General features: G+C 39.5%; 1 protein-coding gene across 9 annotated transcripts in view; it reads left to right on the top strand.

Annotated features, from left to right (window-relative positions):
* The window catches only part of SP2353 (EGF like, fibronectin type III and laminin G domains protein pikachurin), a 515,929-nt gene that overhangs the window by 421,923 nt on the left and 80,866 nt on the right, over positions 1-13,140 (top strand). For all 9 annotated transcript variants that reach the window (XM_087343562.1, XM_087343560.1, XM_087343561.1 and 6 more), the window contains 2 exons: positions 1,855-1,991; positions 11,075-11,298. In XM_087343562.1, the coding sequence (XP_087199688.1) occupies positions 1,855-1,991; positions 11,075-11,298 (361 nt within the window). The remainder of the gene's footprint in view (positions 1-1,854; positions 1,992-11,074; positions 11,299-13,140) is intronic.

Below are 13,140 nucleotides of genomic sequence, written 5' to 3'. Positions count from 1 at the left end.
TAGTTCTCCGTAGTAACCTTCTATCTCCTTGGAGGTTTTCACGCTAAATTCTATAGACAATATTTCTCATTTTCCCAGTCATTTTTATAAATATCTCCTTCTTCGTGATGTAATCGCCGTACCAATACTAGGTGAAAATAAATTTTGAAGCTTTTTTCATTATGTAACTTTCCCATTCTCCTCTTACTGCTCCTTTTTCTCAGTACTTCGTTTTCAGACATCGTCAATTTGTGATTATCTCCCACAATGACGGACCAATTTTTACACACATATACTACAACTTTTTAATATGTGTGGTTTTTTTCTCTTATGTTATGGGAGCACGGTTATGGATGATGAGTAGTTAAACAGTTGAAAGGAACTAGTTATGGCCTATGCACTAGGAGACTAGGAGAAACTACTATAGCCCTGAGTGATAATAGTCAGTAACCCGACCTGGATTCGAACATTGTAACTCCTGATACAGGTATCCACCGGATGTTCTGATAGTTCTCTAGTTGTGCTCTTTCTCACTACGCGAATGCTGAGATAGTAGGCAAATATACCACGACCTCGTCTTTATTTATCTCTCAGCTCATCATCCTTGATCATCTTCCAGTCCGATTACACGTCAAGTAATATTTGGATATCGTCGTTAAATTAGGGTAAGTGTGGGTTAATCGGACCACAAAAAGGAAAATCAGCTAGGATGCTATACTTAGTGATTGAAAAATTATGACCATGCCATTTTTGGGTTGTCTGGTCCTTCCACAATATGATACATTGTTTCCGTTGTGATTGCATTCTTACCTGAAGTGTTTCATGCGATTCTGTGAAGACTCTATATTGTCTTATTCATGGCTCTACTAACCCCTGGTCCGTTACGCTGAACTTACCTTACATAAGGCTCACTCGTATAGTTTTGATGTTCTTCATTACGTCACCTCTGTAGTTGAAACAGGGTCGTTAAACATATCTAAGAATCAGCCAGTAGCCTACAGCTTTATTAGTCTTTAGACGCCAGTCTCCTTAAGACGAGAGAGAGTTTCGAAGGAATCTTTTTCTCATCCCACGTGCTACTCACCCTTGCCATTGAATATTTCATGGGAGGTCCTCTTCTATCCTCCCTCTGCGATCATGTAACTCATTAATTCAAGCAGCAGTGCTGGTCTCGGGGAAGACAGTGTCAACCGTCCATGAGATAGCATGAAATTGGTTTACTCAGTCGCTTTATTTGTTCTTTGTAACGGAACGCGTACTGCATGTTTCTACAAAACATTTAATGGAATGGAAGTACCTCACAAGGGGCTCACAAACCTAACGTGAGTGAGACACTGACCTGGGAAATCCCTTGAATAAAAATGGTACACATTAACTGTTATACTGGTCCATGTGACTGCTTTCATACGGACACTGTGACTTGTATAGAAATAGACCAATTGAAGTGATACTTCTGACCATTTCCATTCTATCAGGTTCCAAAGAAAATTTCTTTGTCAGCGGCAACATCGAAACTTGGCTTCTGTAACAAATCATCTTCCTGTACATGTCCATCCTGTTAAGGAAATTTGTCGTGGAAGTGGCTGTAGAAATTAATCAGTTGAATTTATCATTTTATTCATTTGTTCTGACAGGGATAATTGTTGTATAAGTGGTAGCAATGAAATTAATAACAATAATTAATGTAAGATTTTCACAGCGGTGAGTATGAAGATTTCTGTCTTCTGGGTTGTTGCGCCGTGTAGTATGGTAGATGTTTACCAACGTTTCAGAGGTCATACTGCCTCCGTCATCAGGGCGATGATTCATCTACCATACTACACGGCGCAACAACCCAGAATACAGAAATCTTCAACAATAATTAATATTTTGCAGAGGAGTGCAGCGCAGACCGATGCAGTAAGGTGCCCTGTCAACATGGTGGCAAGTGTCTCATCTCTGGAGAAACGGCGGTGTGTCTGTGCCCCCTCGGATTTACAGGGGACCTGTGTGAGACCAGAGTCGACTTGCAGGTAGGACGAAGTCTTTCATTTCTGACTGTTAGAAAATTCTTATAGTCATGCTTCTCTAATAAAATCCTTTGAAAGTGTTACAAAATTCAAATATTTGGAAACAACAATAACAAATAAAAATGATATTCATGGGGAAATTAGGGGGAGACTAAATTACAAAAATGCTTGCTATTTCTCAGTTCAAAATATTTTATCTTCCAGTCTGAACCTGTTGATTAAAATATACAAAACAATAATTTTGCCTGTGGTTTCGTATGGATGCGAAACATGGACTCTTACTCTGATGGAGGAACACATATTGCAGGTGTTTGAGAATAGGGTGTTGAGGAGAATATTTGGGCCTAGGAGAGAAGACGATGGGGTCTGGAGAAAACTGCTTAATGATTAACTTAAAAATTTCTACTCCTCCCCCAATATTGTCAGGGTGATTAAGTCAAGAGGTGTGCACCGGGTATTGGTCGGGAAGCCTGAGGGGAAGAGACCTCTGGGGAGACCTAGATGCAGATGGGAGGATAATATCAAGCGGGATCTATGGGAGATAGGAGTTGACGGCGACTGGATTTTGTTGGCCCAGGACAGGAACCGGTGGAGGGCTTTTGTTAATTCGATGAAGAACCTTCGAGTTTCTTACGCCATTTAATTAGTTGGTTGGACATGCTTCTAGATCACTTCAGGCTGGCTTACACAGAATCGAATGGACGGCTGCATACAGAATGTTTAGTTCGATTTTTTGCATGACAAAAAGAAGCTTTAACTATGAATGGCAGAATTTATATTAGGCAGAAAATTAGAAATAATCAGTTTCCTTGTTTTATATGATGGAATATTTTCATTAAGTACATAAAATGGGCGTGTAATGGAAAGGTCATATATGTCCGCATGTTTAACCTTTTAAAGCCCAGTGCTAAATATTTATCTCACCTGCTTGACAATCTGTAAGTATGTATCGTTTATGATTTTCAGTTTAAACAGCGATTATTTCCTTGAACTGCATTAACATACTGATCTTTGTAATGGTGACATATATTCCTTACGGTACGAACTGAATAATTAATTAATAGCAGAATACCAGCCGCTGTGACAATCTGGACGACATGCGTGGCCTTTGAAACCTGAATACTGTGGCGACCTGGCGACTATTCTGACCGCGATGTTATAGTGGCCTTGGCGACTTGTGAGACATCGGAGAGATACGTAGGCGGGTTTGTCTAGTTTTGCTAAGGTTATATTAGGTTATGACGTCAGATTATGTTAGGTCACATCGTAGGATTTGGTCAAGTTATGTTAAGTTTGGTCAGGTTAGGTCTGTTTACCATTATTCACCTCTTGGCGCTCTGCGTCGTAACAGTGTCGTCGCTGCGCTCTGCGTCGATTTAGTAACGTATGGATTTCGAGGCTCATCTCTGCTATATTCTCAATGCGTGTCGCATGACATCCCTGCTTTTGTATTGGCTTCATTCACGTTTCAAAGCTGAGGTCGCGACCTTAGACTTCGTGACGCTGGCCGTCGATTTTTCGCCGCCATTTCTAGTGGTGTCCCTAGGCTATCCTACGCTAAATGTAGCACCTTTCTGCTTCGCAAACTTTGCTTCGGTTTTCCAACTTATTGTCCAGTGGCATCCTCTGGATCAGTGGTATTCAACCTTTTTTGTTCGCGTACCCCCATATTTAAATTCTCTTCAACTTTGTACCCCCAAAGTTGTTGGTGTATAATTCGTTATACATAGTATATAATCTACATCTAAAATAAATTAAATAAATTACATTACTGATTATTCAGTATTTATCATAAAATAATATATTTTTTAAAAATTTCACGTACCCCCGGGGGTGCGTGTACCCCAGGTTTAATACCACTGCTCTGGATTACCTGTCTCAAACATGGCATTTTTTGTGTCGTCGGTTTATAAGCGTCGTCGTTTTTACTGTGATCCCGAGGATGTCCTGCGCTAAATATGGCGTCTTTTGGAGCCGTCGCGACAACAGTCGACTGTTCACGTCGATGTTCTCTGTCCTTTCCGATGGTATTCGATGGTCTTGTGACAGCGTCTCGAGATGCTCGATGTTGGCTTTTGAGTATATTATGGCGTATCGATGCTTGATTTGGAATTGAAGAAGTTGGCGTGGCGTCGATAGGTTTCTCGACGTTCAGCGTCGGTTTAATAATGTGTCGTAGGACATCCCGATTCTCATCTGCTACACAAATATGGAATATTTTGTCGGCATCGGCGTCGCAACGCCTATCGCCAGGGCTGTCGTGGGTTCGTATTTGTCATGTTGTATGTCACGTCTTTTCGGGTTTGTGACCTTGAGTGTTGTAATCTCTCCGAAATGAACAACTTTTGCTTTGACGCCGTCCACCTTTTATGCCTAGTTTTGGGGCTGCATAAACGTTCATGGTCAAGACTCAAACATATAACAGTTGTTGGTGTTGTGGAATTTATTTCTGTAATATCCTCTTTGGAACGAACAACTTTGATCTTGGTGCCATTGTTCTGTCGTTCTTAGTATCTTACCTACAGGAACTGTCTTTACTGAGAATATAATCAGGGATTCTGATCTTTGTGTCTGTAATATTCTCTTTGAAATAAATAACTTTCGCCTAGGCTCCATGCTTATATCGTGCTTAGTTTCGCAAGTTCAAGTAACGCAGATGGCTGTCTTCTGTGTTTTAACGCCGTGTAGTCTGGTAGTCGTAAGTTTACCAACATTTCAGATATCCTTGCTACTGGTGCTGCGGTGATTGCGCCCTGATGATGCAGTCAGCAAGAACCTCTGAAACGTCGGTAAACTTCTACTAGACTACGCGCTGCTGAAACTCTTCGGACGCACCGCCGTGAAAACACCAAATCATACAGGAAAATCCCTAATCGGAAATCGAACTCAGGACAACTTATCCTGAAGTTTTGACCTTATATTCTCTTCTTTGTCTCAAGAAATACTCGTGCCACGTTTGGTGCAAATCTGTATATCCGTTCACGAGCTATAAACCCATAATTTTAACTTTATATGTAAGGATGAAATTGCGCCTACACAATAATACTTGATTATAGTTTAAATGTTTCTTAAATATTAACTATATGTTTCGACCTAAGCAACTGAAAACGTGTTTACAAAGTAGCAGTCATATCGATTAGTTTCGAAAACTTCAAGATAATCACCTGAAGATTACCAATTACGGCCGAAAAATTTGTGGATTCTTAATAAACATTGAAACCATAATCAATATTTGTTATGTAGGTAAACTTTTAACTTAACGTTCAATACATAATAAGATCCATCCCTTAAAACTTTGTATGTAAGGTTGTTTAGGGGAGCTTCGGCTTTAAACGATTAAACTCAGAAACAACTGAACTGATTTTTATTAAATTTTTTTATTTACAGTTTGCACCATGACTTTCGTTGTAGACTGTTTAGTTTAGGTTTATGTTTATGCACTACGTCACATGAAATTCAGATCGAAATTTATTCTCAATCACACGTGAGAATACGAAGTATTATGTAAAATAAAATGGAACCCAAATTTAGCGAATTGCAGGATTTTATCAACGACCGTCCGACTCATTGTGTCAGCCATAATATACAAGGTGATTCAAAAGGTTAGGGCCAAATTGAAATAATCGTACTTCGCTATTCTCCTACTAGCTTAATTTTGTTTGTTATTAATGTACAAGGATTACATTAGCAATCTTACAAACCAAATTGTTTCAGCGGTATGTTATCAGACTTCCCTACCTTCAATGGCCTTGACTGACTCAGGATAACTTCGGAGGACATGGATTCCTATTCGAAAGTTGTTCTCTCTGAGTCCCTCTATATGCTCCTTCAATTTGGTCCTAACCTTTTAAATCATCCTGTATAGGATCTAGGGTCCTTTTCATCATGTCATGTCGCTGACGGCATCGCTGAACGTTATGTAAGGTGGAACACCCGGTGTATGCGTCCAATGCTCACTTATGAACGCATTTTAAAATGCAGGCAGATAACGACATTACGCTCATGGTCAGCTTTGTAACTGGCAGTAGAATACTATCCAATTTGAACAGCTCACATTTTCGGAGTTAAACATGAAACAAAGATTAAGCTACAATGACGAGACTATTACCGAATGCGTGAAAAATGTCTGCTTAAATAAGGTTTATTATCCTAATTGTACTTCATTGCAGGTGAAAGTATACTGGCATAAAAAATTGACTGACATGAAAACGGAGAAAATTCAGTAATGTCAATTAAGATTGTTAGGATGGTTAAATCATAGGGGATGAAGTGGGCAGGACATACAGCGCAAATGCCAGAGATGAGAAATGCATAAAAATTTAGCCTGGTAACCTCAAGACATGAGATTGTGGGCTCTTTCGAACGCGCTAATAAGTATTCGTGTTCCTTAAAAAAAAAAAAATTCGACTGGCTAAGCGACTGTCAGTTTCTCAAGAATCCTCTGCTCAAAGGAGTTACTTATATTGCACTCGAGTGCATTCTTAGACTTTTGCTGTGTGTCACCTACAAAATTACTTGTGTAAAGCGCACTGAGGAACTTAACTTTAGCTAAATAGCTAGGTAGTATTTGTTGAGCGTTCCAAGTGATTAAGCATGCATATCATTTCAGTCCCTTGCAGCAGAAAATGTACGTTAATTGTATTCCATTTCTCATGCACGCGAGAAGACATAAATGGTGCTTCAGTGGCGAAGTACTGTGGTTGTATTCCTCGCATCTTCTCTGTCACATTTAGAGTTACAAACAATTAATGTTCTTTGCCGTACACGTAATTGGATCAGATCTGTGCAATTCCCTGCGTTCAGCGGGTTTCTCCTGCCTTCAATTAACGGATATAAACTGTTTTGCATGAAACATTATGATATGGAAGTCTGTTTTAAGACCCTGCAAGGAACAAAGCTTTTCAACTCATGCCTTTCAACAATGCAGCTCCTATTCTAAATAGGAGTGATACTGTGTTGTGAATGCATCGAGATATTGCTACGTTCAGCTTTGGAACATGATAACAGTTGTAATATGTAAAATTGTTATTTTGGACATTGTCTGTCAGTAGATATAATATGTGGGCACGAACTCATGAAAAATCCGGACACTATTGTTTTAATAAAACACCCCGAAAAAAGACAAACCCCCAAAAAAGCAGTTTTATAGCGTTCGGATTTTCAAAAATTTTGTCGAACGCTGTATATTTCTTAACAAAACACATCAAAAATCGACTAAAACAGTGAAAATAGCATTTCCCCAAACAGTTGAGAAACCAGCGCATGATCGCCAGCTTTTAGAATATATTTCATTACTATTATGCAATGCGTCAATTGTCTGATATATGTCGAACACTATTTTTACATATATATGAGAAAGAATTAAATACAAACAGAATATGTAACGCGATAGGTCTGTGGTAGCTTTCTGATTTTACAGATCTCCTGTGTTGTTAATGCAGTTTCAAATCTCGGTTCAGTAAAGGGTTTTGCAAATTGTAATGTATACGATTTGTTCATACTATATATATGAGAATGCACCTACTTTCAACAACATAGCACAGGGGCCCTTGGAGGACTTTAGTTAATTCGATGATGAGCCTTTGGGTTCCGTAAGCCACTTAGTTTGTTTAGTTAGATAGTTTTGATAATTCATCCACCTTAGTTCTCCCCAGCACCCTTATCTAAGACAATCTGTATTCTCCCTTTAGTGCGATAGACCAAGTTTCACACCCGTACAAAACATAAAGGAAAATTATAGTTTGTGTAGCTAGGTATTTATGGTTTACATCAGGTGTGTTAACGTCGTGGCCGTATTCGATATTTTAACCGGCCCGACTCAGTTCTCGACTTAGGCATGATATCCCCACACTTTTATAAATGTTAAGTTTCGGATGCACGCCATACAGCTACCGTATGTCACATGGCATAAACGTATGTACCAAAACATGTTATCTTTGATACTTGATGTTTTGTATTGTGTTCGAATATAAAAGCAAAAATAAACGAACTGAACAATGTAACTGTATATGCCAGAAGTAAAATTAATTTTTCCTTTTAGAAATTTAGCAGAACAATGACCAACCGTTCCTTTCTAATAGCGATCGATGATTGATCGATTAATTCTTAAATTATCGACGACATTTTTCAACTGCGTTGCGTCAAATGGTAGTACGAGGTGCGATCGGAAAGTTTCAAGACTGTGTCAATAGAGGGCGAACCGGATGTAGTACGAGCTTCTGCCTTTAGGGGGTGCGGCCTACATTCATAATGAATCAGTGTGCCAGTCGGCATCATCGAATTAGCATTTGTTTCTTAGTTACGGGCGTTTTGGTAGTGCATTACACCGACCCTCCTGCGATTTCGGAATGGCGTGTGCATCAAATTTTGCCAAAGACTCGCCAAAACGGTTACGGAAACCTATGAAATGCTAAAGCAAGCATTTGGGGAGTCCGCAATGGGTCGTGCACAAACTTTTGTGTGGCATTCACGTTTTAAAAATGGCCGAACCTCTGTCGATGATGACGAGCGTTCTCGACGACCATCTTCGAGCACAACGCCATTCACGAAGATCGACGTCGTACCATCAACGACTTGTGTGACATTGTTGGGATAGGCTATGGGACCTGTCAGCTGATTCTAAAGGAAGAACTCCACATGCGACGCATCCTGTCTGAGGACCAGAAGCAGAATCGACTTCTCGTTTGTCAGGAGCTTAAAGATCTTGCAAGAACCGACCCGAACTTCCTTTCTAAGCTCCGTGTGACTTCTTCCTCTTCCCAAAGATGGAAATTCAGCTAAAGGGAAGGAGATTTGAGACGATAGAAGAGATTCAGGCAGAATCGCAGATGGTGCTTGACAGGCTGACAAAGAAAGATTTCCAGGGATGCTTCCAGGCTTGGCAACGGCGCTGGGATCGTTGTGTTCACTCCCAGGGGAACTACTTCGAGGGTGATGGATGAATTTAATACCTGAGATAAGTGTACGGGTTTTTATAGGCGCAGTCTAGAAACTTTCCGATCGAACCTCGTATTACTGTAAATTACGACTTTGTAAATGACATGTACGGAGGCGCCTGTTTTGAAGAACGGTCCCAGAATTTACTTGGTTGGACTGAGGAAAACCAGGAAACATTTCTTCTATGATAGGCTGTCACCGGGTCGAGATTAGAACCCAGATCTCTGCAACAGGAACCAGGAGTACAAACCATTGAACCTTGTCCGTCTACCCAAGCACCACGACTTGAAGCCGAATATGGGCATTGGATGAGGATGGTTAGTCATATTAATACTTCGGCCGCTTTATCTCTGTAAAAGAGCCCTCCGGTGCCACTGGTAAGCGGTTTGAGTGTACCCGAAAGCCGGCCAATCTAAACGTGGTGACAAGAGAAAATTCCCATCAGCAGGTCTTCATCAAAACTGATTTATCGCTGTCTGATAGAACTCTAGCTGTACTTCATCTTCCATGTGTTCTTTCCTCGTGCAAAACTGATGCTTGTGACCTGAGGGTTCCCATATCGATCTGCAAAAGGGCCTGTCACATTGTGCGACACGTTGCAGCGCGACAGATTCCTATAAAATTCCACACTTCTCGACGGAACTTGCAGGTAGAAACCTATGAACCTGTCGAGAGAAAGAACAGCTGAAAAAATATTAAACTAATTATTACATGGAGTAATAATAGAATCCAACGTCTTAGAATGAAATTACATTTTCAGGAGAGCCGTAAGTCTCGTTTAGTGAATAAATGAAACCTCCAGCGTGAAGTTTGCCAAGAAACATGGTCAAGCTTATATGAAGCCGCCTAACACGTAAGATGGTTTACGTCTCTCGTTCGCCCTTGATACTAGCATGGTTTCATGCAATCGAAATATAAACAAGCATTTCAGAAAGAAACCTGTGATTTCTGTGTTCCTTTGTATCGGGGCTGTGGAGTTGGAGTCGGAAGCAATTTTAGGTGTAGTCGGAGTCGATAAAAATGTACCGACTCCGACCTCGATATAAAATCTTAGGAACACTTTCGCTACCGTGTGAGCCGCCTGTGGCCACACGCTTAGGGAGATTCAACGACGCGTTGAGCCACGTGGTGTGGGAATAATACCTTATAACTTTAGTTCCAGTACCTTAAGACTGTCTACAAATCAACCGATTGTTGCAATAAACATTAGACTTATATTTAAATGTAGGCTATAAGTCTAAGAAGTAGCCTGATGACTCACGTGGTGGTGATGAAATCTCTTATGGTACCATTTACCATTGTAATAGGATTACCACTATTAATACATATTGAGTTTTTATGAAGGAGTCGGAGTCGGAGGTTTTGGCACCGACTCCACAGCCCTGCTTTGTGTGCTGTTTTATGTAGCTACAAAGTACCCAGAAAATAACTAAGTTCTATAAGAGTTTGGAAAGGAGTAAGGAAAGAGGAGGGAAGAAAACAGAAGTACAAAATTGATAAATTAAAGAAATAAAAGAGGGTGAGGGAATAAGATATCGAAGAAATCTTTCCCGGTGAATCTTAAATCTTGAAAAGTTGTATCCTGCTGTGTGTGTAACCTAAATGATGAACAGTGCGATCGTCAAGATAACTATATTTCAACCTTCATCCATCTGCAGGCGTTTCTTTAAACTTTCCGTAGACGTCGGACTGTATAGCTACTAATTACAAATTAATGGGCATGGAAATACGGATCTTTATGTTTATTAGATTGTCGGTAAAATAATCATAATTGTATTTCTTTGCCTAGCGAAATTGAAAATATATAATGTTACAAATCTTTGTCTAATTATAATAAGATGAATAAAATAAAATTATATACATGGTCATTCCCCAGTAAATTTTAACGGACTTTTGCACTAGTTTATAAATAATATTAAACTTTTAGAAGGAAGTATGTTTGATAAAATAGGCTTAGTACCGAAAGGTTTATCGAGTCCGCTACAGAGCGCAACAAAAATTAACTTAACTTATTGGTTATATGGGTTGTAACATAATGCATACCTGTAGGTAGATATCAGCGTTTCGGAGAGACTTGCTATCTCCATCTTCAGTGTTGAATGTATTTTCCCGCCATGAGAACCACAAATATCATGAACTAAATTTTTCAGGTGCCCTCTTTCAATGGGTCAAGCTACCTGAGGTACCCGGGTCTCGGGGGGTCAGCGCTTTCCTGGCTTGATCTCCAGTTGACCCTAAAACCTAGTGCCCAAGATGGGGTCATTCTGTACAATGGGCATCGCTCAGATGGAGTCGGCGATTTCATGGCTGTGTACATGAGTGATGGTCATCTCGAGTTTACTTTTGATCTGGGTACTGGTGCTGCCACCATCAGGTAAGAAATGTCTTGTCAAATTTTGTTGAAGTGCTACTTAAAAAATGTGTAAATTACGCAGTTAGTGAATATAATACAAGTGTTGCGGAAAAGTTACTGCCCGAAAGATGTGTAAATAAACAGTTCCATTGTGTATTACTATAATCACTGGATTTTGACTCATCTGCCAACCAGATCAGCGTACACAATTCTGCCTGCATCATCCGATTATGTAAAGAGTACAAATAATTTCTTCTTGGGTAATTTTGTGGAAAATATGCTACCAGTTAGTTCTGTCTTTTATCGTCCTGTATTGTACACAGAAACCTAAAAATAAAACAAAAATGTAAGTTCACATGGTGCTTTGTGAAAACATAAAATATGATTGGTCTCAGAGCATTTGGGAACAAATTGCTGAGGATAATATTAGGATTTAAGAGGGAGAAAGAATCACGGAAATACATTAAATTACGTAATGAGGTTCTTCGTCTAATATTCTTAAAGTGATTAAATTGAAGTAACGATAGTCTAGATCAGTAGCACGCATTGATAAATTGTAAATATTTAATCATCAAACCTCAAGATAACCTAGGGCACCTAGACATGGATGGGAAGGCAATATTAAAATAGATTTTCCAAAAACAGTTCATCTATAGCAGTGGTATTCAACCTTTTTTGTTCGCGTACCCCCAGATATAATTTCTCTTCAACTTTGTACCCCCAAAGTTGTTGGTGTATAATTCAAGTTATGCATAGTACATAATCTACATCTAAAATAAATTAAATAAATTACATTACTGATTATTCAGTGTTTATCATAAAAAATATATTTTTTTTAAAATTTCACGTACCCCCTAAGATGTCTTCGCGTACCCCCGGGGGTACGCGTACCCCAGGTTGAATACCACTGATCTATAGGATAAAATCCAGTGGCGGGCCTTTGTGAACATAGAGTAGTACCGAACCTGTGGGTTCCATAAAAGCCGAAAAAATTTTGGCCAGCTGAGCGACTACTATAAAAGACTTTACGCTTTTGAACTTTTCTGAAGAAACATAGACCACTGAATACTACAAAAATTACTATTTGTTGGTTCTGCACTTGCACCCTGCGCAGCCACAATGTATAGGCTAACGCGGTAATGAAGCTGAAGATGTATGATGTGGCATAACTTGCCGCCAGGAAGACTTTTGGGGTCTTCGAAATTTTATAAGCTTACCAGTTATATTATAAAAAGTCTGCTTACTAGGGCCACATGCCAAAAGAACTTTGAATGGGTTAATGTTGTCAGTTTGCGGTAGTCTGAGATTTTAATGGTATTAACACACTACTAACATGCTACACTGCTGTGAAAACCTCAAATCTTACAAGTTCACGTAGCTCAAACATGGAAAGTTATTGAATATTGCCACTTCATTCAATTTGTTTCCATATTCTATTAATACATTTGCAATTATAACATAATGATACAAGACGTAATTAAAATACTGTAATATCTTACGTGCATAACATTGAAAATGTAAGTAGGGCCTATATGTGTTCGCTTATAACTCGAGAATGGATTCACCACTTTGTCCAAGACATTGAATGCTTATTTTTGAAACAGGAAGATATTTTCAGAAAGGTCGAAACTTCAAAAATGTCTAAGGTTCGAGTCCCGGTGAGGGTGGTTTCTGAAGCTCGGAAACTAAGCACAGTAGGAAAACAGCGCAAAGACAAGAGCTGTTTGTTTCGGCGAGGAGACCATAAGTCCGTCATAAGACCGAAGATGTTTCCTGGGTTTGAGTCTCAGTGAAGATGGTTTCTGTAGTTTGGTAACTAAGCACGATGAAAGAACGGCGCAAAGAAGAAAATTGTTTGTTTTG

Source organism: Zootermopsis nevadensis, unplaced genomic scaffold (assembly GCF_977971745.1).
Source record: "Zootermopsis nevadensis isolate Lab colony 2312 unplaced genomic scaffold, Znev_1.0 Znev_ptg000006l, whole genome shotgun sequence".
Lineage (NCBI taxonomy): Eukaryota > Metazoa > Arthropoda > Insecta > Blattodea > Termopsidae > Zootermopsis > Zootermopsis nevadensis.
Note: the sequence above shows the minus strand (reverse complement) of the source record. Positions and strands in the feature narration are given on the sequence as shown.